The following is a 22,511-nucleotide window of genomic DNA, read 5'->3' as shown; positions in this document are numbered from 1 at the left end:
CCGGATAGAGTATAAAGACGACCAGTAAATTATAAAAAAAAATATTTCGTACATCTGCGTATAGTAAGGATCCCTATGGGCCCCCCTAGTGATACCAATGATGAAAATGACAATATGTGATCAAAATAAAAATAATAAGTAATCATTATTTTGATTATATCTTATTCGTACATCTGCATGTAGCAAAGATTCCTATGGGCTCCCTTAGTGATACCGATTATGAAAATTACAATATGTGATAGAAATAAAAATAATAAGTAATCTTTATTCTGATTATATCTTAGTGTATTCTGCTGGAAAGATTGTTAGTAAGATAAATAAATAATTATATTTACAGTAAAAAGAAAAATGATGATGGTTATGATTGTTGTTCAGTTTTGAATTTTATTCGATAAATTTTGTATTCGTTTTATTAAACATGTATGAATGTGCATTTGCATATCTCTATTTTGAACACTATTTTATTCTTATTGAGTTTGTGAAGTTTACCCTAATTCACCCCATTCAGTGCAGATTAGTTTAGGTCAAGAGTGAGTTCAATATCAAAAGAAGACTCTGAAATTTTTTTTAACTATTCTGAATTTTTGTTGTAAAATAAATCTATACATATTATTGTGATGTAATTTTGAAAGATTTTGTGAGCTTCATGAGTTGTGACTCCAGATAAGGGATGTATCGTTGATTTATAAATTTTAGCATAATGCTGCATAATATTTATCATATTTATATGTATGACAATACTCATCTCTCAATAAGAGAATGCGGGTCGTTATACTAAATCATACACAATACAATCTAATTAACCAATTGTGTATATATATATATATATTTATTAATATTATGTAAAACAAAGGTTAGACAAAAGACTAATTTTTTTATTTAATAATATAAGATATAAAATTTAAGAGCTAGTCATAAATGAATTAGTTACATATGAAATAAAATAAAAAATATTTTAAAATTTATTTTATTTTAATATTATAATAAAAAGAAAATTTTATATCGACAATACGATAGTTTAATAGTTAAAATTATTATATTTGATTAGAATTTTATTGAGTACGTATAACTCGTCACTTATCGATTAATAATAACTATATATAATACTTGATTGGATCAAATAAATGACTTCATTGACTACCGTATCAGTGATATTATAATAACTTAGTTAAAATAAACATTTTATAACGATTAGATTGACTTAATTAAAATAGTTACAATAAAATTAAAAACCCAAAAAAACCCTTTTTTTAATTTAAAAAGTAAAAGAAATTTAATGTTGACATGCGAGAATACATTTCTATTTTCATTAATATCAAATGTAGAGAATATAATTTTGTATCTCTATTGAACTATGTTTGGGTCACAATTATTACAATTGAATTGGGCCTTTTTCAAAATGGGTCATAGAACCCTATTATTTTCTAACCCATTGTTAAAAGCTATATATATTTTTTTTGAAAAAAAAAAAAATCAAATTTATTTTTATTCAGCGGTTTAATAAATTTTATCTAAATAATTAAAAATTATTTAAATTAAATTGATATTAAATAAATAAAATAATATTTTAAAATTTAAATTATTTTATAATTGTTAATAAATTAATTAAATAATTTTATTATGGATGAAAATTTAATTAACTTCAAAAAATAACATAACCAATGTTAATGGGCCCTGTAAGTCCGAATCGTCCGCACCTTAACATTTTATTTTTTTTTGGCCGTACGATCTGCATTTTTTCTAAGTCACCGTGCATGGGTTTTTTGATCGAACGATCAGAAGCCACGCTGATAAAGATAATGATACAAGCATCGTACAGTGTAGGAATTAAATATCTACAGAAACTACTAGAAATCACGCTTTATGCTTCTACTTAAAGCGCACTCTCTGTCGCTTCGTGTTTGTACGCTTCGTATCTCCTCCTTTTTTTTCTCGCCTCTCCTTGCTAGGGTTTTTCTGGTTCTTCCCCCCTTCGAGTCAAACATGAGGTAATCCTTCTTCTCCCACCTTCGATTCTCTATGGGTTGAGTATCTGACTCGGATTTTATTCGATTAAAGTTGTTGATCTTCTTTGTGCGGACTGGTTTTGATCCGTACTTCAGGTGTTTGTTCGGTTGTCAGTGTTGGCTGTTCTTATCGTTTTTATTATTATTTGGTTTAACCCGTGTTTGGCTGTCGAGGAAACGAAGGAAAGGGGAGGTATTAGGAAGTTTTCTTAAGGTATTTGTTTAGGGCGTAAATAACTTGGTTTAGGCTGTTTGAAGCACAGAGTTTTGTTTTATCTAACCAAAATGTTGTGATTGAACCAGGAGCTGAAACTATTGGTATGATAGGGAAATGTTGTTCCTTAACTATTGGGGGAAATTATCAAATGCCGCTGAATTAGGTTATGTTAGTCTTCACAGTGACGGAGGTTGAGATTCTGTAGGCCAGTGAAATACCTAGTGGGATGTGTATAGTTTGTTGTTTTTTTTCCTCCCTTCTTTAGTATTCTGATTTGATTAACATTTCAAAATAGCCAATTGGATTTGTTGGGTGTAAGGTTTTAGATGTGTATTGCTGGAAACTTCAATTAGTTTTCATTCTCTTCTGTGCTAATTCAGATTTTAATAGGTGGCTGCATAAGTAATTGTTTTCAATAATCCTTCTCGTCTTCGGACTGATAAGAATTCCATAATCTTGGTAACATAGGGTTTTTTAATGTTATTTTGTTAAGGGCTTATTGTTGTTGCATTTTGCTGTAAGGCATTTGTTTCTTTGTAAACATGGAGCTGTGCGGTGAGGACAGAACGAAATGTTCTTTCCTTTTTACTGAAGAATACCGCGCTTTTGTTGCTTTAAAGCAGCATACGCTAATTTTTGGAGGGGCTCACTCTTGAGTGTTGCCTCTTATTAAAAAATTATTTTAAAAAAAACATGAACAAACAATAAAATAAAGCATCTTGTTGTATAGGAGTGCATATTTGAGATTGCTAGACATGCTTATGCCTTCTATTTTGCTACTTCATTATTATCGTATTCGTGCTGGGCTAATACGGGTTAAAATTTTGCAGTCGTCACCCTGAGATTAAGTGGGCTCAGAGAGTGGACAAGGTTTATCTTACTGTTCTGTTGCCTGATTCAAAAAATGCCAAGGTCAATCTTGAGCCGGAGGGAGTTTTTACATTCTCAGCCAGTGCTGGAGCAGAAAATCATGTCTATGAACTAAAATTGGAACTTCATGATAAGGTCAATGTGGAGGTGAGATTTTTGAGACCATTTGGTCCTTTCATTATTTTTATACTCTTACTGGTTCTAATTAGCTAGCTGAGTATGAAACTAAAAACTGCTCAATCAGCTAAATATTTTGGATTTTTGGAGCTTATGATCATTCAAAATGGCTTTATTTACTCTTATAGCGATAATACTTATGGTTTTTTTGTCTTATCTGTATCTCACATTGAGTAGGAAAGCAAAATTAATTTAGGAGTAAGGACCATATTCTGCATCCTGGAGAAGGCAGAAAAGGGATGGTGGAAGAAATTGTTGCGTGGAGATGGGAAGGCACCACATTATGTTAAAATAGATTGGGACAGATGGGTGGATGAGGATGATGATGTCCCTGGTATGTGTGCCTTTTTAAACATAAGTTACTTTGTTTTTTCAGGTTAATAAATGTTGCTATACTTTTGATTGATTATTTTGGTTCTTGTTTTGGCAGGCAATGCTGATGACTTGGGTGGAATGGATTTCTCTGTATGGACATTTTAATTTATGGTTATTCTTTTTTTCTTAACAATGTTTCCTGGAGGAGTTTGTTCATAATTCCTTTTGTCTGCAGAATTTCAGTAACATGATGGGAGGCATGGGAGGCATGGGGGGCATGGCAGGCATGGGAGGCCTGGGAGGCATGGGAGGCATGGGAGGCATGGGAGGCATGGGTGACTTCAATGGTGCAATGGATGACATGGGAGACAGTGATGGAGATGATGAAGGTAATATGTTGCTGTAGGTTTTTGATGTTAACATGTGACTTGCAACAGATTTCAAATTTTAGTATAATTGCCCCCCCCCTCCCCCCCGCATTAAAGACATCGTAGGTTATATTGTTATCCACCTGGTGTTCATATGGCAAATGGACTACCTGTGAACATTCCACATCTAAGGATGGAATTTTTGATGAATGAATTCTCAATGTCCTTGTCTTTCTCTTTAGCCATTACTTATCATCATTCGGCACGTGAGATCATTGGGGGTTTATTTGTTTGTGTTCCTTATTCTACGGCTATTGCATTTTTACTTGTAAAGGTTATTATAACAAATGATTTCTCTTTCTGCAGAACTAGATTCTGCAAACCCAGAAGAACATGGTGCAGACAAGGCAAAAGGAGAAGCTGGTGAGAGCGAGAGAGGAACCACAGAAGAGAAAAAGCAAGCTGCATGAAGCGCGTGACATTCCAAGTGCCAAAATTTCAGTAGACCCTACAGTCACATGGTAATTATTTTTGGTTTCTATTAACGGGACCAATTTAATGTTATTGGTGTAACTGAATAGGATTGGATTAAGATTTTTGCCTTGGTGTCAAAATTGGCAAAAAACTTTTCTTTGACTTGAGCTAGATGCTTGTATCTTTACTTGCTTTTAATTTTTCAAAAAATGAGCAATTTGGACCTTTTATTATTTTCTTCATTGGATCACTGTACTACATTCCATAGTTTATCCGTGTTTATGATTTTTCGAAGACAGATTATTGGTATGAGTACTACATTCCATAGTTTATCCATGTTTATGATTTTTTCGAAGACAGATTCTTGGTATGACTACTACATTCCGCAGTTTATCCATGTTTATGATTTTCGGGTTTTATCTTTACTTCAGATATAGATTCTTGGTACGAATACTACATTCCGTAGTTTATCCTTGTTTATGATTTTTTCGAAGACAGATTCTTGGTACTGACTACTGCATTCCATAGTTTATCCATGTTTATGATTTTCGGGTTTTATCTTTTACTTCGAAGATAGGTTCTTGGTACGAGTAAACATAACTGGAAATAGTCTGGTAGAGTTAACACCACATCGATATGAATTTGATGATGGTGAGAATTCAAATTCAATTCTTAATTCTCAAAAAGAGAGTTGAATCCTTACCATCAAAGAATTCGATGTGGAAATTAGTGCTTGTGCTAAGAATTCAGCGAAGAGCACACCTGCATTTAGCCCGGAGAAAGCTTTGTGTAGAATTAAATGGGGAAGTGGGATTTTTGGAAAAATTAACTGAGAGATCTAAAAGACTTTTCACAGAATTTCTATGAAATTTATTTTATAAATTTATATTTGTTTTATATAATATTATGTAATTGAAATATTCAATTAAATTTGTTTAAATCTAAAATTTATTATTTTTCTATATGAATAATTTAGGTCATTATAAATAAATTTTTTTGATTAAATAAATATAAAAATATTTATAAATTTAGTTATTTGTATAATTTTTTTGGTGTATCTTTTCTATTGACATATATGCTCGACCTCTACCCCAAATCTTACATAAATATATATTTTATAAATTTCATTTTCGAATACATTTAATTAAGGATACTATTTAATTACTCAACTAATATCACTAAATTTTTTTACTACCCAGTAAAAAAGAAAACAAAAAAATTATAATATTAAAAATATGTTAAAAAGTAAATATATCAATTGGATAAAATCAGGTTAAATCTTCAAAATACTATGCATAAATTAATAATTGAATCAAAATAATTTATTTATGTACACTAATTTTTAAATATTGACGTAGCATACATGCGTATATATGCGTTTTCGTACCTTATCACATATATATATATATATGTACACACACGTGTGTACATATATCTATATATGAAAGGGTCTGGTTTTCTCTCTTGATTAAATAAATGGTCAGCGAAGAAGGTAAAATCTTGATCGTTGGTCGTTTTTACTTTAAAAATGATGATTGGTGGTTACAGGTGTATAAAAGTGAGCCTTACCTCACACGATCCAAAACCTTAAAATCCCTTACAGAGCCGTTCCGATCGAAAAACCTAAATTCAACACCCAAATCTCCGTCTACCCGCCCCCGGCAAATATGGAACATCCCATGGAGATGGACGTAGAAGAAGAATCGCAACAACGACGACAGGGACACGCATCGAATTCAAATCACGACCAAATTCCATTTAAGCGATTCGGTCTCAGAAACTCCATTCAAACCAATTTCGGCGATGATTATGTTTTCCAAATTGCTCCCAAGTAATCCTCCTCTCTCTTTCTGTTTTCCTTTTTCTGTTTGTTTCGCCGGAAAGCTCGGGATGGTGAGTTGTATTTAGTTCGATGTAATAATTAGCCTACTGCAATTTGTTTGTTTAGAACTCACTGATTAAATTTTGATATCGAATGACAAAGGGATGATTGTGCAACAATGGCAGTTTCGTTGTCAACCAACGCAGTGAAATTGTACTCTCCTGTGACGGGTCAGTACTACGGAGAGTGTAGAGGTCACTCTGCTACTATCAACCATATTTCTTTCTCCGGCGGATCCACGCCTCATGCCCTGCACTCTTGTTCCTCCGACGGAACCATCCGAACTTGGGATACCCGAACATTTCAACAGGTAAAAATTTATTTGGTGTTTGCTGTAAGCTATTATGATCTTTTGGTTCTTGAGTTTCTCGTTTTGTTCATTTGAATTTGAGAGTGAAACTACTTGGTTCCTTTTGGTAAAAACAATTCTATTCTCGTTCAATTACTACCTCTTAATTACTTTACATATGGAAGGAATTCATAGCTCACATAGTTGATAGATAATTGAATCCAATCCTACAGTAAATTATTTTCTCCTATCTTTGAAGAAAAAAACTTGGATTGGAAAAAAGTTCTGTTTGTATTCATTTTGGTTTGGTTTTTGTTTTGTAATGGATACTGCAGGTGTCTTGTATAGCTGCTGGCCCTAATCAAGAGATCTTTAGTTTCTCTTTTGGAGGGTCTGCTGATAATCTTCTTGCCGGTGGGTGTAAATCGCAGGTATTATTATAACTATACTTGTAGGGTTGTTGATGACATTGAGTGGTTCCATTTGAGCTCAGGGCAATTTTTAGCTACTTTTCTGTGGTCATGATAAGTTCTATAAATCCCTATGAATGTAAAGGTTGCCTCTCCTGTTTATTCTGAAGAAGGCAAGGTATGCTTAGTTTATCCATTGTAATGTTTGCCTATATGGAGGACATAGGCTACTTTTGTTTGCAAATTGATGTTTTTGGTTGTTCATATCGGCTTTTCATTTTTGATTAGCTCAATGTAGGTACTTTTCTGGGATTGGAGGAACAAAAAGCAAGTTGCTTGTTTGGAGGAGTCTCATGTGGATGATGTTACTCAGGTGCGTTTTCAGCTACATGGTATTTGTGTTAGATGATGAGAGAATTGTGTTTTCATTTATCTTATGTTTTCTTTTGCATCTTAGAGCTTCATCAGTCCATGATTGGTTATCTCTGAGTTGTAGGAAAGTGTAATTTCTGAGTTGTAGGCAAGTGGTGGTTATACCGATTCTGTGTTTTATTCTGATTTTATAGCAGTTAATGTTAACAGGTTCATTTCGTTCCAGATAACCGAAACAAACTTGTGTCTGCTTCAGTAGATGGATTGATATGTATATTTGATACCGAGGGAGACATCAATGATGATGAACATTTGGATTCTGTAAGTGAACCATGAAGTTCTCAGTCTCACTGGCATTCTTAATCTCATAATTTTATACTTCTATTACTTGAGTCTACTGTTTAAAGAGGGGATTAATATAAATTACTGGAGTTTCATGGGAAATTTAAGATAGTTGTCTAGTTGATTAAGCTGGTCTCGGACTTGCAGGTAATCAATGCAGAAACCTCAATCGGAAAAGTGGGATTTTTTGGAGATTCCTATCAAAAACTATGGTGTTTGACACATATAGAAACCCTAAGGTATACTGTCTCCTACGAAAAGAGTATCTTCCTCTGAGTGTCAGTTATGAAACATTGCTAAAATATTCTATTCAAGGATCTTAAAATCTAGTTCTAATTGTGGTTATCTATGAGTTACATTTGACAGCTAAGTGTGGATGTTTGTCTATGGATGAAAAGAAAACAAAAACAAACTCACTTATATGGTAGAGCTTATCCACAGTAGTGAACTAAGCTTCTCATGATCTGTATTAAACTATATTGTTTGCATTTGATGCTGAGATGTTCCATTTTCAATATGCCTGTTCCTTCAGCATTTGGGACTGGAAGGATGCAAGACTGGAAGTAAACTTTGAGAATGCTCGTTCTTTAGCTTCTGAAAGTTGGACATTGGATGATGTAAGTTTTCTCTGTGTTTGCGTAGTTGTTGTGGCTCATCTCTCATTTTAACCTTTGGGCTTTTCAGTTGGGATCTGTGTGTTTGTGTGCTTGTTGTGCTGGGGGAGAATGCATCAGAACAGCAGATAAGTAATTGTGGGTTTGTTCGCCCCTTGATAATTTAAAAATTTAAGAGACTAAAAAATAGTCGAAATACATAACTGAAGCCTGAGTAATCGAGTTGTGACAACCTAATGGCTTGTACCAAAAGTGGGGGCAAAATTTCTAGACAACTTAAAAAGAAGCAAATGAAATTATGGGGTGTTAGGCTAATAAATCAATCAGCAGTGACAGTCAAATGCATAACCACATTTGACGATTTGAAAAATGCTGATATACCCTCTTCTTTGGTTATTAAAATAACTATTTTAGACTTTCTAAATTTTTTCCTCCGAGGTGATGGATGACGAAATGGTGGCAAAGATATAAGGTATTGAGTTTGACGCCCAAGAGACGGGGGATCTTTTTTAGATTGAGGTTTTGTTTGGTGATCTATTGGATTACCTATATTTCATTAGGCTGTGGCAGTAGACTCGCCCTGAAGGCGCATAATTATGATTTAAACTGAACATTCTACAATAGAGAAATACTCATACGACAATTCCTATGGAGACAGTAGTCGTCCATAACCTTCTTTTTAATAAAAAATTTGTAATTTTTTCTAGGACAGATTATTTGCTAAAATATCTGAAAGATAAAAACTAGTTATTGAAGTTGATGTGAATTTGAAGCGACCAAAAACTCATTCCGTCTCCTCGGTTTGGCAGGTTGATTATTTCGTTGACTGTAACTATTGGGGAGAGAATTTATGGGTTATTGGTGGCACAAATGCTGGTACCATAGGATACTTCCCTGTAAATTATGAAGGAGCGGGAGCAATCGGATCTCCTGGGGCAGTTCTTGGGGGTGGTCACACTGGTGTTGTTCGGAGTGTATTGCCTATTTCGAGCATGAGGGGTGAACCTAATCAGAGCCAAGGCATTTTTGGATGGACTGGAGGTGAAGATGGCCGATTGTGTTGCTGGACTTCCGACGAATCTCCTGATATAAACCGATCCTGGATTTCAAGTACTCTGGTTATGAAGTCACCGAGGACTCGCAAGAAAGCCAGACATAATCCTTACCAGCTGCCGCCAATTTAAGTGTTCGCCATTTCTTCCTCGTGTGATTTTCTATATGTATTTTCTTTTCCATTTTTGTTTGATTTTTTTTGTCCTCTTTTGTTTTTGTTTGTTCGGGTATAAAACACTTGATCTAGAGTTGAGAAATTCCTTTGTATAACTACTGTAGTTTCACTCTTTGTAAGGACAAGTTTTACCCCCTAAGAAGGGACACTGCTTGCTAACAAACGGTATCTTAACTGAAAGTCAAATTTTCATGTTAATAAGATTTTAGAAGTTGTAATTAATTAGTGGAATATGAATGAGTAACAATAAGTTCTAATAAAACTCACAAGTATGATTAGAATAATATGTTTTAAATCTTACAAACTTGTTTTCTTAGAAATGTAACATATATTATACTTGAGAATTATTTATAACCTTAAATTCTGTCATTTTAAATTGAACTCTCTCTGGCAATAACTAAATATAATTTTTTAGGTAAGTTCTAAAAGAAATTCTTGATCCATTCCAAATATGGCAGCAGTGAGCTACAAGAAAGCATCTCTGGGTAACCGGAATTCGAACAATCAAATCACAACTGACATATATAATATAATCTTTCTTCATTTAAAACCCAGAGAAGGGGCCAGATATATTTTCACACAATCTTCAACCCCAACACTTTAGAAAGGAAAATTATAGAAAGTTGATAAAATGACAAATCATCAGCTATGCTCTTCGGTCACAGTTCAATGATGGCACTAACTTAGAACTAAAATCCACCGAACCAGCCAATTACAGTACTAACCTTCAACAAAAAATTTTCACCTTTGACTTGGGCTCAAGATGCCTAAAAAAATTTAACATATCCGCCCAAGTTGGCATCGATTATCAACCGCGGCCTCGCCCTCCACCTGTCACCAAAAGCAAATCTATGAGCGGTTAATTTTACATCAAACTTTTGCAAAAAAATGTCTTGTTACTCCAGACTCACCTCTGGTTCCACTGTTCTTTCCAGATCCACCTCTGCCTCTTCCACCTGCACCCTTAGAGCCTCCATCATCTAGACCACGGCCAATTCCTTTTGCTGGCCTTCCACCAGGACCTTCCTCTCTGCCTCTTCCTCTGCCACGCCCTACGCCAGGTGGCTTTCGATCTGGAAACATCAATTAATCACTTGTAAGAAAGTTGCTAAAAGAAATGCGTTACCCCTTACATATTTTATTTTTTAACAAAGCATACCAAACACTTTTTTTTTTTTTTTTCAAAAGAAATTATCTTTTAGCAAACATACAAGTATTTTGAATTAGGAAAAAATCAGCGTCTGAATATCTATAACCTGCTTACCGAATTACTGAGCAAGTAGAGGAGAGCAAGCATTAACTGTTAAGCACGGTCAAAAAGCCTTTTAAACATCTAAACATAGACAGACACTTTTCTTTAAATGTCTGAGATCAACCATAGTTCTCAAGTTGGTAGAAAAGTGCCAAGAACAAGGGGGACGCACACAAGAAGTAATCACCATAAATGGCACTTCTCAGTAAGAATCAAGCATATTTAATCATTTTTGTCCCACAGACATTTATTGCTTGAGCCTGATATAGAGAAGAATTAAACAGCAAGAATCAAATAGAGAATTGATATCCAGGGTTGTTGGGAGTAATTTTAAAACTCCCTCAACGCATGATTCCTGTTTCACAACTTATTTATTGTCTACTGAAGTCATAACTGTTTAAGTGAATATAAACATATATCCGCCAGCAATTTCCATCAGAAGAGTTAGTTGTACCTGCACGACTCTTGGTTTCTTCTTGAACTTTATCAATCACCTAGAAGAGAATTTAAGTCAGCAAAAAGTCCGAAAGAATAACTGCAACAATGTGAAAAGAATAAGCCAGCAATGTACTGAGATCTTGCAGTTGACAATAATGATCTTTAAAGAGAATTTAACATGAATGTTAGAACAAATAACTATTGTCGGTTAGATCTAAATAACATACTGAAGTACAAACTATCTGAACATGTTTTCACACTATCAAGACTAACTTTATTGATTCCCTGGATTTAATAATAGTGCTATTAAAAGAAGTTTATTGAGTGAAAAAGCAAACAACGATGGTAAACTGTCTTGATCTAATGAATAATAAACCAACAGTTTCTAATAGGAGAAAGCTCCTTCTAGCACTTGAAAAGATAGCTCTTTATGCAAACATAACTATAACAATCATTAAGTACAGAATTACAAGGATGGAACAAAAGATGGAGGAATACCTCATCAGGAACTCGAAGATATTTGATTGTATTCCCACGAATATAGCATTCAGGCATTCGCCAAAATCTATCTCCATCCTACATTATAATTATAATCAGTCCCCAATTATGATCCCAAAAAAAAAGAAGAATTTTCTTGAAACTTTCAAGAAAGCAAAAGAAAAAGAATTGAAGAACTACAAAATACACCGGTTGAAACAAGAACATAAAAGGAACCTTTGAGGTACAGATGACTTCACGGAGATGAATGTTCATCCAGGTATCACAATTGACCAAATGTCCATTGTATGTCTCTCCATTTTTCAGTTCTACTAACTGTCAAAAGAAATCATCATTAAAAAAGAACTCCCACGAGAAAAGAGCAGATTCAACACAAATACTTCTATGTCTAACACAAGAGAGACAAAGCTCATACCATGGGGTGCCCTTGGGCTGTCTTGAGTAGAGAAAGAGGAAGCTGCCACAGATTAATCAACATTCGCCATTAGCCAAGTGAGAAGCAATAGCTAATTGAGCGTTTGGATTGCTCATTTGATGCTTATAAACAGCGTTAAGCACGTTGAACTAAAAACCAATATAACCTAACTTAAATTCATTACTTCGTGGGTAAAAGCTAATTAGGTTGAAAAAGAAATCCATCAGTGGAAGTAATTTAGACATGAGAAACAATAAAATCCACTCAGGTATAAAAGTTCAGAACATTTCACCAGTGAAGGAAATAGAAAGAGAACGGAAACAAACGGGGTGTTTAGTGCCTCTGAAAGGCTAAATGAGAAAAAGAAGTCTACTACATTGAAGTTCGATGAAATTTCCTTGACTTGTTGACAACCAAATGAAGTGCGAGGGACAACATACCATATTCGAGCGCAGAAGACACCGAGCAAAAGCGGCGAAGACTAGGTCACCTGCAAAGAAAACAGGGAGCAAGATCAGAGAAGAAGCGAACAACAAACAGACAACAGTATTTGAAAACCTAAATTCTAATTTGGCCGAAAATTGAAAGAAAACATAAGCAAAGGAAATAATATACCAGTGAAAAGAATATACGGATCGTCTCCTCGATCTACGTCTCTGTCTTTCTTCAAGGAATCGAAAGCGCGCTCTAAATACAGTCGCGACCAGCAAAGAAGAAAATTCCAGCGAAACTAAAACAAAACATTATTGGGTGGACGGCTACATGTAGGGGGGATGGTATTTAAATTAAATTAAATTAAGTTTTATAAAGGAAATATATTACAATTAATTATTTTATTTTATTTATCATTATACTCTTAAAACTAAATATTACAATAATTTATATTATGAAATGAGAATATTATTTTTTTTCATTTTCTTTTTTCATAATTTTACTATTTTTTTAGAAAGAACAAAATATATATATATATATATATTAATCCCATAAACTATTTTTGTTTAGTTATTTGCTTAAAAATTAAATATGACAATCTTTATTTGTATATTTAACTTTATAAAAACTATGGTTTAATTTAATAATATTTCAACAAAAAATAAGTAAAATACTAAACTTAGTTTAATATTTTAATTTCAAAACATTATATTTAAATTAGGTCATTATAAAGTTGTAATACCTCAATTAGGTCATGTACAATGGTAAGCCCTTACAAGTTCCTAACCAAAAAATATAAGAGTTTAGATTCCAAAAAGAGTTCTTAGATGAGACCCCCCAGATATATGTACAAACAGTGCTTTTCATCACAAAAAATTTTAGTCTCTCCTCGGTAATTTTATAATATTTTATAGTAATTCGGTAAATTTTGTTCGATAATCACCCAATATTTTGTATAATTATTTGATCGCTACACAATACCGAATGATTATCATTCAAAGTTACCGTACTATGAAATGTCAAAAAATTACGTTAAGACGAGACTACGAAGTAACTCAGCACTGGATGGAGCTAATAAGTTTCGTAAAGATAACTGGGGAGCGAGAGCCTTTCACGTACAAAATAAGTTACAGCAAAATCTGGCTGCCTAAGCTTTCATCATTTTCATCAAACCTTTTGCGTATGGTGGTCAGGTCAACCAGATGCCTCATGGTTGGCCTGCCATGCGGGCAATTCCAAGGAGACTTGAGGTCTGCCAAATGCTCAAGTATCTGAACAGTGAATATAAAACATGTTAAATATGTAAATCTCTGGATAGTAAAAGCATAATATTCTCTTAATAAGGCTATGAGCTGATGAGTCTTTATAAGGCCAATGCATTCTCAGTGCATGTAAGCAAGCAAGATCTAGAAAGCTAGTCGAAATATACATATATATATATATATACATATACTGTAGGCTACTATGGAGTAGACAGGACATCCTGAGGTTATTTATTACCTTTTGCATCTCATTTCTCCCAAGCGGGTCACCAATCATAACAGAGGACCTACAGGCGCGAGACGCCAACATTGCACGAACTCTGGATGGGCAAACAGAATCAGCAGTATCCGTTTTGTAACTGCTTATTATTGAACATTCTCCTTGATTATCAGCAAGAGTAGAAATCAGGTCTTTAACATCTGTTCAAGGGATACTGATAATTAGTCTGCTGTGGATGCTGTTCGGTAAAATGCGATCAAATTCTGAACAAAAACATGTCCTAGAGTGGCATGGCACCATGGCAACTTGTTCACACAATAATGTTAATCAACAGACCAAGCAATGAATTAATTGGTTTCTTAAAAGCAACTAGTTTCACTCGCTACTTTCACACCATAAGAGAAAGTTTAATTGAACTAAATCAAAATAAATCTTGAACTCATTCCTTAAAGCAAGTGGGCACCACCACTCTGATTTTTCTTTTTATAGACATTTAAATATAAGCTAAGCAACAAATTGTTTGATCACAAATATAAACTGAAGTTTTGGAAACATGGATGCATAAGGACACTTCGGGGAAGCAGTCCCAAAATGAAAAATACACTTCTAATCTTCAAGCCTTTATGTGAGACAAAAGATGAGTAGAAAGAATTCAGTCAACAGAAGAGACCATAAGAGTCTTTCAATGTACATAACCATCATACCACACTCTCCCAGCATAACCCCGGCTCTAATGAAGAGAAATGCAAGAAAAGAGCATGTTCTTATGTCTGCCTCATTATTTCCAAATCCATATTTTTTCTTCATTGAATTTCTGTCTTGACTCATGTGTTGCTATTTGCCTGTCATAAATATGTATGAGCTGATTTGAAGTTTGGTGATCACTCACCTTGCACAATCACTGGTTCAAAGCAATCCCCAGAATGAGCATATAATTATTTGGCTTAAATTGCACATCGAAGCCAAGCTGACTTGCTGATTAAAAATGCACGAATAACTGAAAGGGACGAGGAAAACAGACTACCTTCTACTCCAAAAGTAATGTTTTTGCTGAAGGGAATTGCTGTTAATTTAAAGTGGCACCCTGGTGGAGCATTTGGGTCTTCTTCAAGAGCAAATCCGTTTCTTCTGAGAAGTAACAAGATCATCAAAAAGTGAAAAAGTTCATGAGTAGATCCCTAATCTCTATCTTTGAAAGAGGTCTCCATCCATAAACACGAAGTCATGGTTTACTTCAAGAATCTTGAATTCCAAATGTGACTCGCAGCTTAAAGATCTAAGAAAAGAAAAACTTATGAATAAAAAGAAATTAAAACTTAGCTTGCACCTGATTATGTCCATATGAATCGAAGCAACCACTTCTTCTTCAGGAGACAATTCCAACCTCAACGGCCTGCACATGATTTTGGAAGTCAGCAGCCAGAACATGATACCTTAGATGAAATGAAATAAGCATACGTGAATTGAAAGAGCCAAGAGAAAACATGAAAAGTAAACCCAAACAAGAAGTTTAAGACTGGCCATATATGTGCAAGACGCTGTCTTAGATATTATGATACTTTTCCTTCAACTATTCAATATTAATTCTATTCATAAATTTTTAGAGGGTGACCAGTTTGTGGCATGGTTTAATAACAGGTACAATAATAAAGTTGTACATGGGGATGGGTGTGTTGTTAGTTTTACTTAAAAGTTAACACCTTAACATGTTTTCATTCTTATAAACATCCAGACACAGTAAAAAGCTCACTTAAATGATATCAACTGCAATGATGATGGCCAGAATCCTATAATTTCCAGACTCCTTGCCTAATTATTTGTCACCCTCGATGATAGGCTAGGTGCAGAAATAAATAATCAGTGAGTAAATAAAATACCTTTCCTTGAAAAATATAACTAACAGATACAATAAACTACTTACCGAAGTAGAGGTTGTTGATTGAAGACAGTTGTTTGTGCCAAACGCTCAAAATTGTATTTCTCATCAGCAGCATGCTGTAAATAGAGAAATTCACACCATAAGTGATTAGCACATTCGAGTTTCAAAATAGCGAAGGATTTTTATCTGCCACCCTACAATGGGACATTCAAAGCAAACAAGTAAATTAGAACAGAGTTCAGTACCTTCGATGGAAATATACCTGATCCACGATAAACAGATCTTCATCCAACTTTCCTACGATGAATCCAAGATTAAATTGCCCAATCACCTAGGGAAAAGAACAAAAACCACCAGTATCTCCAGTCAGTTGAAATCAGTCTATATAGCAAGAAACTAGCAAGCTATGGCCAACTTCAGGGAAGACAATTCAGCTAGTACTTTTAGCAAGTCAACAAAGGTCAAAGTCTTATGCTGCCAGTTCAACCCCCAAAAAAAAATGTTCCCGCATGAGACTTGATGAAGCACTCAGTAGAATGCTTAACCGCAGCCACAGGATACAAAGTTTTCCACACAAGAAGAGGAAGAAAAGAAAAAGAAAAAAAAAAACGAAAGGAAAGGAGAGAGGACGCAAACAAAAATAAGCTAACTTATATAAAGATATAGGAACCTTCATTCTGCAGAAGTCCTCCTTTCTGAAAAGCCTTTCCAACTCGGTTGTAGCTGCAGCTAAAGCCCTTGCTTTCCGTTCCTCATTTTCTGGTTGAGAAAGCTCCAGAGTTGCAGCAACAAATAAGCTGTAGCCATCATTTAACCTTAAATTAGTTGAAATGTAGCAAGATCAACTTTTTCTGGCAATAAATAAAGCTATTACTTCAAAGATCTTTTGGTATTCATGGCCCCAAATTTTGGACTAATGGATTGCAATCTTGCTAGTCTCTGTTGCCTCCTCGCTCGTAGGTCTTGAAAACTAAACTGCAAAGTCGAACAGATCTTCAGACCAGAGGAAGGAGCTGGTGAATCCAACAGTGAACCAGAAGGTTGTGATAGTGGAGCTTCGGATGCATGATCTTCTGACATATCATTAGGATCCTTGCTCGATGAAGTAATTGAAGCCAGATTGGCTTTAGGAGACCCTTTCCCTTGTTCCTCAACCTCCTGTAAATTTGAAATACTATAAATCACGAGAAGTATTTAAACTAGATCCAAGTAACTTATAAAAAACATCATCTCAATCTAACTCCTGTCATTCATTCAACTTACCCATGCATAGACATATAAAGGCATAACCTCAAAGGATATTGTATACAAAAAGAAAGGTGATCCAAAGATTTATTTTCTTTCTTTCCCTTTAGAAATGAAATCCTGTTTTCAGCTAATGTAGTTGGAAAAAGAGCTTGGATAGTTAAAAACATACCATTTCAGGATTTCCACTATTGATAGTGCCTCCAATAGAAACTTGATTTCCGATTTCATTGGACATCTTGTTTGTTTGTAGAAACTTTGAGTGCTCATTTATTGAATCATCAAGCCTGTGATGTTTAACTGGCAATCTTGTAGCCACAACAGGTGTTTCAGAATTTTGTTTATTCAGTTGACCTAGTGGACTTTGATTTCTCAAGACAGGTAACTCTGATAAAATTGTAACAACATTTTCAAGCTTCCTTTTATTTACAGTTACAAATTTTTCAATTGATGACTGAACACGGTTTGAATGACTATTTGGATTCCTATTTACCACAACAACTTCTTCAACTGCATTGAAAGAGGATGAAGCATTTCGGTCAGTTGTATTATCAACATGATTTGTCACCTCCCCAGTATTATACCCTAAAACGGTGTCAGCCCTTCTAGAACCATGAACTCTGAGAGCAAAGTGAGTCTCCACTGAATTATCATTACTTTCAACATGTGAATTGAAAGCCTTGACCTCAGATGTCCGAAGAGGAGTGTTGCTCGCCGTAGTTAGCTTCTCAATCTTATTTTTAGGATCATTGTCACCTGAAGGTAATTGTTTGGACAAATGAGGAGTGCAAAGTCCAACAATATCTGCATCATTAGTGTGTTCCTCAACTTTATTAACAGAATAGTTGGCATTACTTGATGAATATATCTGCCGTAAACCCTCTCTTAGAGCAAACAAAAAAGAATTTTCATCAGAAAGAAATACTTTTCTTTTATCAGGCGTCACATTGACATCACATGCTTTACTTGGGATAGTAAAATTCATTACAGCAATGGGATATTGCCTGGAATTTGCACCTTTATATAACTCATTCACCAGCTTGCTCACTTTAGGCATGTCCACAGGCCGACCGTTTATAAAAAAGTATTGCCTATCTCCCAAGTTGCGTCCGCTACCCTGTCCGGACTTGGAAAGGAAGCCTTCGACTTTGCAACCATCTGATATACAAATATCTAGAGGTTCTAAACAGTTGAAAGTGTTCATGCCAAACACAGTAATGATGTTGTCTTTGAGGGAACCTCTTCCTTGAGTGTTAAGCACGATAGACTTTACATTCTTTCCAGTTGTATTGGTGCAAACTAACCGGACTCCTCTGGCAATAAGTGCATAGGCCTGTAAATACATAAATAGCCATACATATAAAGGAGAAATCCAGAGAAGTTCTCAGTGTTCACCATGACGCTAGGTGGCAGAGCAGTTGTCCAACCACAATCAAGGAAAGTAGGTGAAAAAATTTACCAAAATATTACCATTTCCAATAATTTCCCAACAATAGCTAGTCTACCCATTAACATTATTCAGTCATCACTTTTGAACTAAAGCATCTACCTCTAATAAATATATTTACTTAGTTAGCTAGCTAAAACAATAATGGAAGACGGAGGCTGTCCTAACATGCATTTCTTATAAATTCATATGTAAACCAATTGAATACTGTAGTTAATTGTTAAAACTATCCCTAAGAATCTTAAGTATTTGTTATGATAACACATCAATAGCACTAAACATAATCAAGGAAATAGGCAGCAGTACCAGTTATTACCCAGATAAAGAAGTAGCAGGTGGGGAAAGAAAACTCACATTTAATAAAGAGATTAGCTTCCCATATTCTTTCCGGATGTTGCGACTGAACTCTTTGCTTCGTACTGGTAAATTCGAGAACAACTTCCTAACAGTGACAGTGGTACCAATTTGACGTGCAGTTTTCTTTTCAGCCGTTAGTAAACCTGAATGATCAAATGTCAAGTGTGTCGCAACTGACTCGTTTTTAGTTCTTGTTTCAACAGTCAGATGCCCTAATGCACAAAGAGAACTTAATGCCTCCCCTCTAAAACCAAATGTTGTCAAAGACTGAAGGTCATGAAAATCTGACAGTTTAGAAGTATGGTGCTTAAGTGCAAGAACCTGCACCACAGGGAATCACGACAAATGAGTTGAAGAACAAAATAAGTAAGAACATATTCATTTAGGATCCAAAACCATGTTTAAGAACATATCCATCATAACAATCTAAGATGTGAAGAACAAAATAAGTAAGAATCAGAAGTTACTGATCATTCGAAATCAATCACTCCCTTAATCCTACGAATATGGGCAAAGGAAATTAACTGTGCATCAGTCAAGATCTCAATTTCCATACAACCTCTAAAGCTAGACCAAAAAAAAAAAGGACATTTCTAACTCATTAATCACACTCAGGAAAATAGAAGAAAAACCCAAAACTCATACCAAAATCCAAACGAAACGAAAAATACAGGACATTTCTAACTCATTAATCACTCCCAGAAAAAGAGAAGAAAAACCCAAAACTCGACCAAAATCCAAACGAAACAAAAAATAGCAAAATAAGAATGACTAAACCAGAGCATCCCTAACTCAAGCAAATACAAGGCAGTCCAAAAATCCCCTTCGAAACATTTAACTTTGACATACGAAAAGCTAACACATCCCTTTTCGGTTCGAAGTACACTACCTTGAAGTTACTTGGCGAAATGCCGCAACCATTATCGATGACCTGAAACGACTCCTGGCCGTACTCCTTCAAAGCAATTTCAATGCTGGTAGCGCCAGCATCCAAGCTGTTCTCCACCAACTCCTTCACGGCAGACGAGAGGTCCAATATGACTTGCCCAGCACATATCCTGTGAACCACGCCTTTGTTAATAAGCCTTATGGTTTGAGAGTGCGCATCGGCTTCCATTTTAGATTTGAACCCTAACTAGAACGAAATTTTCGCATTCTAAAATGTTAATTGAAAGCGTTTACGAGCAATCTCCCAGTGTTCTCGACAAGATGTTTCTCGGTGAGACTCCGGATATCAAAACCTGGTTAGCGAACAGGAATTACCAAGAAGGGAGACGATGAAGTAGTCACTTGGCTGGTACAATTTGGTGATGTATCTGTCCAGGAGAGAAGGAGAAGACACGAAGAGAACCAGTTAATGCCGCCGCTGCCGGTAGAAACTTATGTTACGGGGAAAATTATGTTATGGGATGACATTCAAAAATCTGGACATATTTTAAAAACCATAAATAAAGTTTTAGTTTTAAATAAAATTGAATAATATATTCAAAATTATATTACTAAAAAATATTCATTTTATCTTTTTAGATTCCTACATATTTTTATTATCTTGCAAAATTTTAAATTTAATAAACATAAAAATTGATAGTAGTAGAGTTCTAGACTACCAAAAGGTAGTCCGAAATTCAACACGCTCGAGTTGAAACAGTTTCGATGACTTTTAAAATTTTAAGGTATAATTCATGACATTTTAGGTTATCTTATTGAATTTTAATTTTATAATAATTGTGATCCGTATAATATAATCTTTAATCGTAATGTTACATTTATTTTAAGGTTATCCGATAAGCATGTAATCTATGAAATTATTGCCCTAGAAAAATTAATACACTTTGAGGAAGGATAAATTACATGACCCATTTGGTTTTTTCACCTATCATATTTGTTTTCTTGTACTTCCGAATCGATATTTCGAAATAAAGAAGAATCATACTTGGAATCAATTCTACTCGTACTTCGAATTCCCTAAAAAATGATTTCTAAGTTCTCAAACAGACAAGTGATATTTAGAAATCCATTTCCAAGAAACTCAAAACAGTAGTAGAACCAATTCAAATACAAACACTTTGATTCAATTATACTTACCAAGAACATTGAGTAGAAACTGAAAAAAAAAAAAAAATGACTGGAGATTCTCGACATTGCTAACTGGAAATCAAGCAGTATGACCAAGCTTATATTTAAGCACCCAGACAATCATCAGAGGGTAATATCAGAGAGAGATTATAGAGTTTGCTTCAATTACCCAATCAGTAGTAATCTTCCATTGATTGCAACTCATAGCATTACAACTTCCATTGGAGGGTCAGAGAATCAGAGTTTGCTAAGATGCTTAACCCACAAAGAATGTCGACCTTCGGCAATTACTTCTCCGGTTGCTTTGTTTCTTAGAACTACAAGCGTTCCGGAGTAGTTTCCTCTTTTTCCTAAAAGCCTTGAAGTGACTTCTAACTCATCCTGCAATTTGCCATCAAGTCATGAAAATTATACTACCAAGGTTTACAAGTTTATCTTTTGTAGATCTGACAATTGCAAATCAGTTCATCACTTTCTTTCTAGCCAGGAGACTGAACTCAAAAAAGCTAGAAACAGACTTCATCATCATGATTAGCCTCTGAACTAGTTAAGAAACATGTTCTGCGTCAAAAGATACTAGTATTTCTGACTAGAACTATAGTTAATTCGACTGAATAAGGAGAAGCCATTTGTGTTCAGTCAGAGCAAACGTTATACAAAAATCTTATAAATATACAAGTTAACGTAGTAGAGACATGAGCTGAAATCAATTATATAATATATAGTGTATATATAATCATGAAATGTAATCAGATTAAACTGAAGTTTTTAAATGTAGATTTATTTGCATAATGAATGTACTGCGCGTATACGATAAACACTTGCTTACATCGAGCTTCGCAGTCGAAAGAAACGAAATAGACATATCCACGGAAACATTAACGCTGAGACCCTGGATATGAACTGGAGCATTACCGACCTCATCAACAAGGTTTATAATAGCACCTGTAGCCAAATTTCCATTCCTATCCTGGAAATTCAAAACATCATATTTCAATTGAAGATCTACTAATTCAGCAACGAAAATAAGAAGGACCTGAAATTTTTTGCTTAGCAGCACTAATTATAACATTGACGATAGGGGAAAAAAAAGGGAGATCGGATAAGCTAAAATTTTTAATCAGAATCAATAATGGAGGGAGACAAATGGATAAGAGCGCCTACAGTGAGGCGAGGAGGGACTTTGAAAGTGCAGGCGACGAAGCCGGCCTCGACTCGATCAACTCGGATGCCTCTCAGGGCAAAATCTTCGTAGAAACTCGGAGGGATTCCGGTTTGGTGAGGGTGAACAACGAGATTCGAGACGATCTCCGATTCTTCCTGACTCAATTGCAGAAACTCCCTTGCTTTATCCATGTCCACCCTCGCTTAGCGTCTAGGGAGCCGCGAGTTTGTGTTCAATATTTGCTCAAATACACGCGCCATT

The 22,511-nt window shown here is 34.8% G+C and overlaps 5 protein-coding genes and 1 non-coding gene across 21 annotated transcripts; 3 read left to right on the top strand and 3 right to left on the bottom strand.

Annotated features, from left to right (window-relative positions):
* Nucleotides 1-1,828: 1,828 nt before the first annotated feature.
* On the top strand, nt 1,829-4,669 carry LOC110821519 (HSP20-like chaperones superfamily protein). Its single transcript, XM_022051385.2, has 6 exons — nt 1,829-1,988; nt 3,054-3,240; nt 3,448-3,604; nt 3,701-3,735; nt 3,821-3,974; nt 4,320-4,669. Exons 1-6 carry the CDS (start codon nt 1,864-1,866, stop codon nt 4,421-4,423), a joined length of 762 nt encoding a protein of 253 aa, XP_021907077.1. The 5' UTR covers nt 1,829-1,863; the 3' UTR covers nt 4,424-4,669.
* LOC148253655 (U5 spliceosomal RNA) lies at nt 2,770-2,884 on the top strand. The gene has a single exon (XR_015820830.1). It is a non-coding gene; the product is annotated as a U5 spliceosomal RNA (small nuclear RNA).
* A 1,274-nt stretch (nt 4,670-5,943) lies between the features above and the next one.
* LOC110821544 (Transducin/WD40 repeat-like superfamily protein) lies at nt 5,944-9,786 on the top strand. Of its 4 annotated transcripts, XM_088220216.1 has the most exons (9): nt 5,944-6,258; nt 6,412-6,619; nt 6,934-7,029; nt 7,307-7,381; nt 7,591-7,701; nt 7,870-7,961; nt 8,255-8,339; nt 8,407-8,474; nt 9,146-9,285. In XM_088220216.1, exons 1-8 carry the CDS (start codon nt 6,095-6,097, stop codon nt 8,470-8,472), a joined length of 897 nt encoding a protein of 298 aa, XP_088076342.1. In that variant the 5' UTR covers nt 5,944-6,094; the 3' UTR covers nt 8,473-8,474; nt 9,146-9,285. The 4 variants fall into 4 exon arrangements, with proteins under 4 accessions (XP_088076342.1, XP_088076341.1, XP_088076339.1 ...); XM_088220213.1 differs by lacking the exon at nt 8,407-8,474 and having other exon boundaries at nt 5,962-6,258; nt 9,146-9,786; XM_088220214.1 differs by lacking the exon at nt 8,407-8,474 and having other exon boundaries at nt 6,095-6,258; nt 6,435-6,619; nt 9,146-9,786.
* Nucleotides 9,787-10,059: 273 nt separating this feature from the next.
* EMB1644 (Small nuclear ribonucleoprotein family protein) lies at nt 10,060-12,939 on the bottom strand. The gene is made up of 8 exons (XM_022051390.2): nt 12,783-12,939; nt 12,608-12,657; nt 12,168-12,209; nt 11,969-12,067; nt 11,753-11,830; nt 11,271-11,310; nt 10,476-10,637; nt 10,060-10,395 (listed from the first exon to the last, which is right to left on the bottom strand). Exons 2-8 carry the CDS (start codon nt 12,608-12,610, stop codon nt 10,373-10,375), a joined length of 447 nt encoding a protein of 148 aa, XP_021907082.1. The 5' UTR covers nt 12,611-12,657; nt 12,783-12,939; the 3' UTR covers nt 10,060-10,372.
* A 417-nt stretch (nt 12,940-13,356) lies between these two features.
* PMS1 (DNA mismatch repair protein) lies at nt 13,357-20,279 on the bottom strand. Of its 9 annotated transcripts, none has more exons than XM_088220203.1 (12): nt 19,899-20,279; nt 19,007-19,330; nt 17,378-18,538; nt 16,835-17,118; nt 16,631-16,757; nt 16,206-16,291; nt 16,003-16,076; nt 15,409-15,514; nt 15,106-15,209; nt 14,971-14,982; nt 14,100-14,281; nt 13,357-13,870 (listed from the first exon to the last, which is right to left on the bottom strand). In XM_088220203.1, exons 1-12 carry the CDS (start codon nt 20,124-20,126, stop codon nt 13,727-13,729), a joined length of 2,832 nt encoding a protein of 943 aa, XP_088076329.1. In that variant the 5' UTR covers nt 20,127-20,279; the 3' UTR covers nt 13,357-13,726. The 9 variants fall into 9 exon arrangements, with proteins under 9 accessions (XP_088076329.1, XP_088076330.1, XP_088076333.1 ...); XM_088220204.1 differs by having other exon boundaries at nt 15,106-15,206; XM_088220207.1 differs by having other exon boundaries at nt 15,409-15,474; nt 16,223-16,291.
* Nucleotides 19,191-22,505, bottom strand: LOC110821370 (uncharacterized). Of its 5 annotated transcripts, none has more exons than XR_015819202.1 (5): nt 22,250-22,505; nt 21,915-22,055; nt 21,255-21,466; nt 20,273-20,433; nt 19,936-20,067 (listed from the first exon to the last, which is right to left on the bottom strand). XR_015819202.1 is itself a non-coding variant. In XM_022051184.2 (3 exons), exons 1-3 carry the CDS (start codon nt 22,439-22,441, stop codon nt 21,323-21,325), a joined length of 477 nt encoding a protein of 158 aa, XP_021906876.1. In that variant the 5' UTR covers nt 22,442-22,505; the 3' UTR covers nt 20,994-21,322. The 5 variants fall into 5 exon arrangements, 1 of the variants encoding a protein (XP_021906876.1); XR_002541040.2 differs by having other exon boundaries at nt 20,273-20,325; XR_015819203.1 differs by lacking the exons at nt 19,936-20,067; nt 20,273-20,433 and adding an exon at nt 19,191-19,330.
* Nucleotides 22,506-22,511: the final 6 nt, after the last annotated feature.

Source organism: Carica papaya, chromosome 5 (assembly GCF_054855325.1).
Source record: "Carica papaya isolate Zhongbai chromosome 5, ASM5485532v1, whole genome shotgun sequence".
Taxonomy (NCBI): domain Eukaryota; kingdom Viridiplantae; phylum Streptophyta; class Magnoliopsida; order Brassicales; family Caricaceae; genus Carica; species Carica papaya.
The sequence above is the reverse complement of the archived record's forward strand: the minus strand, read 5'-3'. Positions and strand labels throughout refer to the sequence as shown.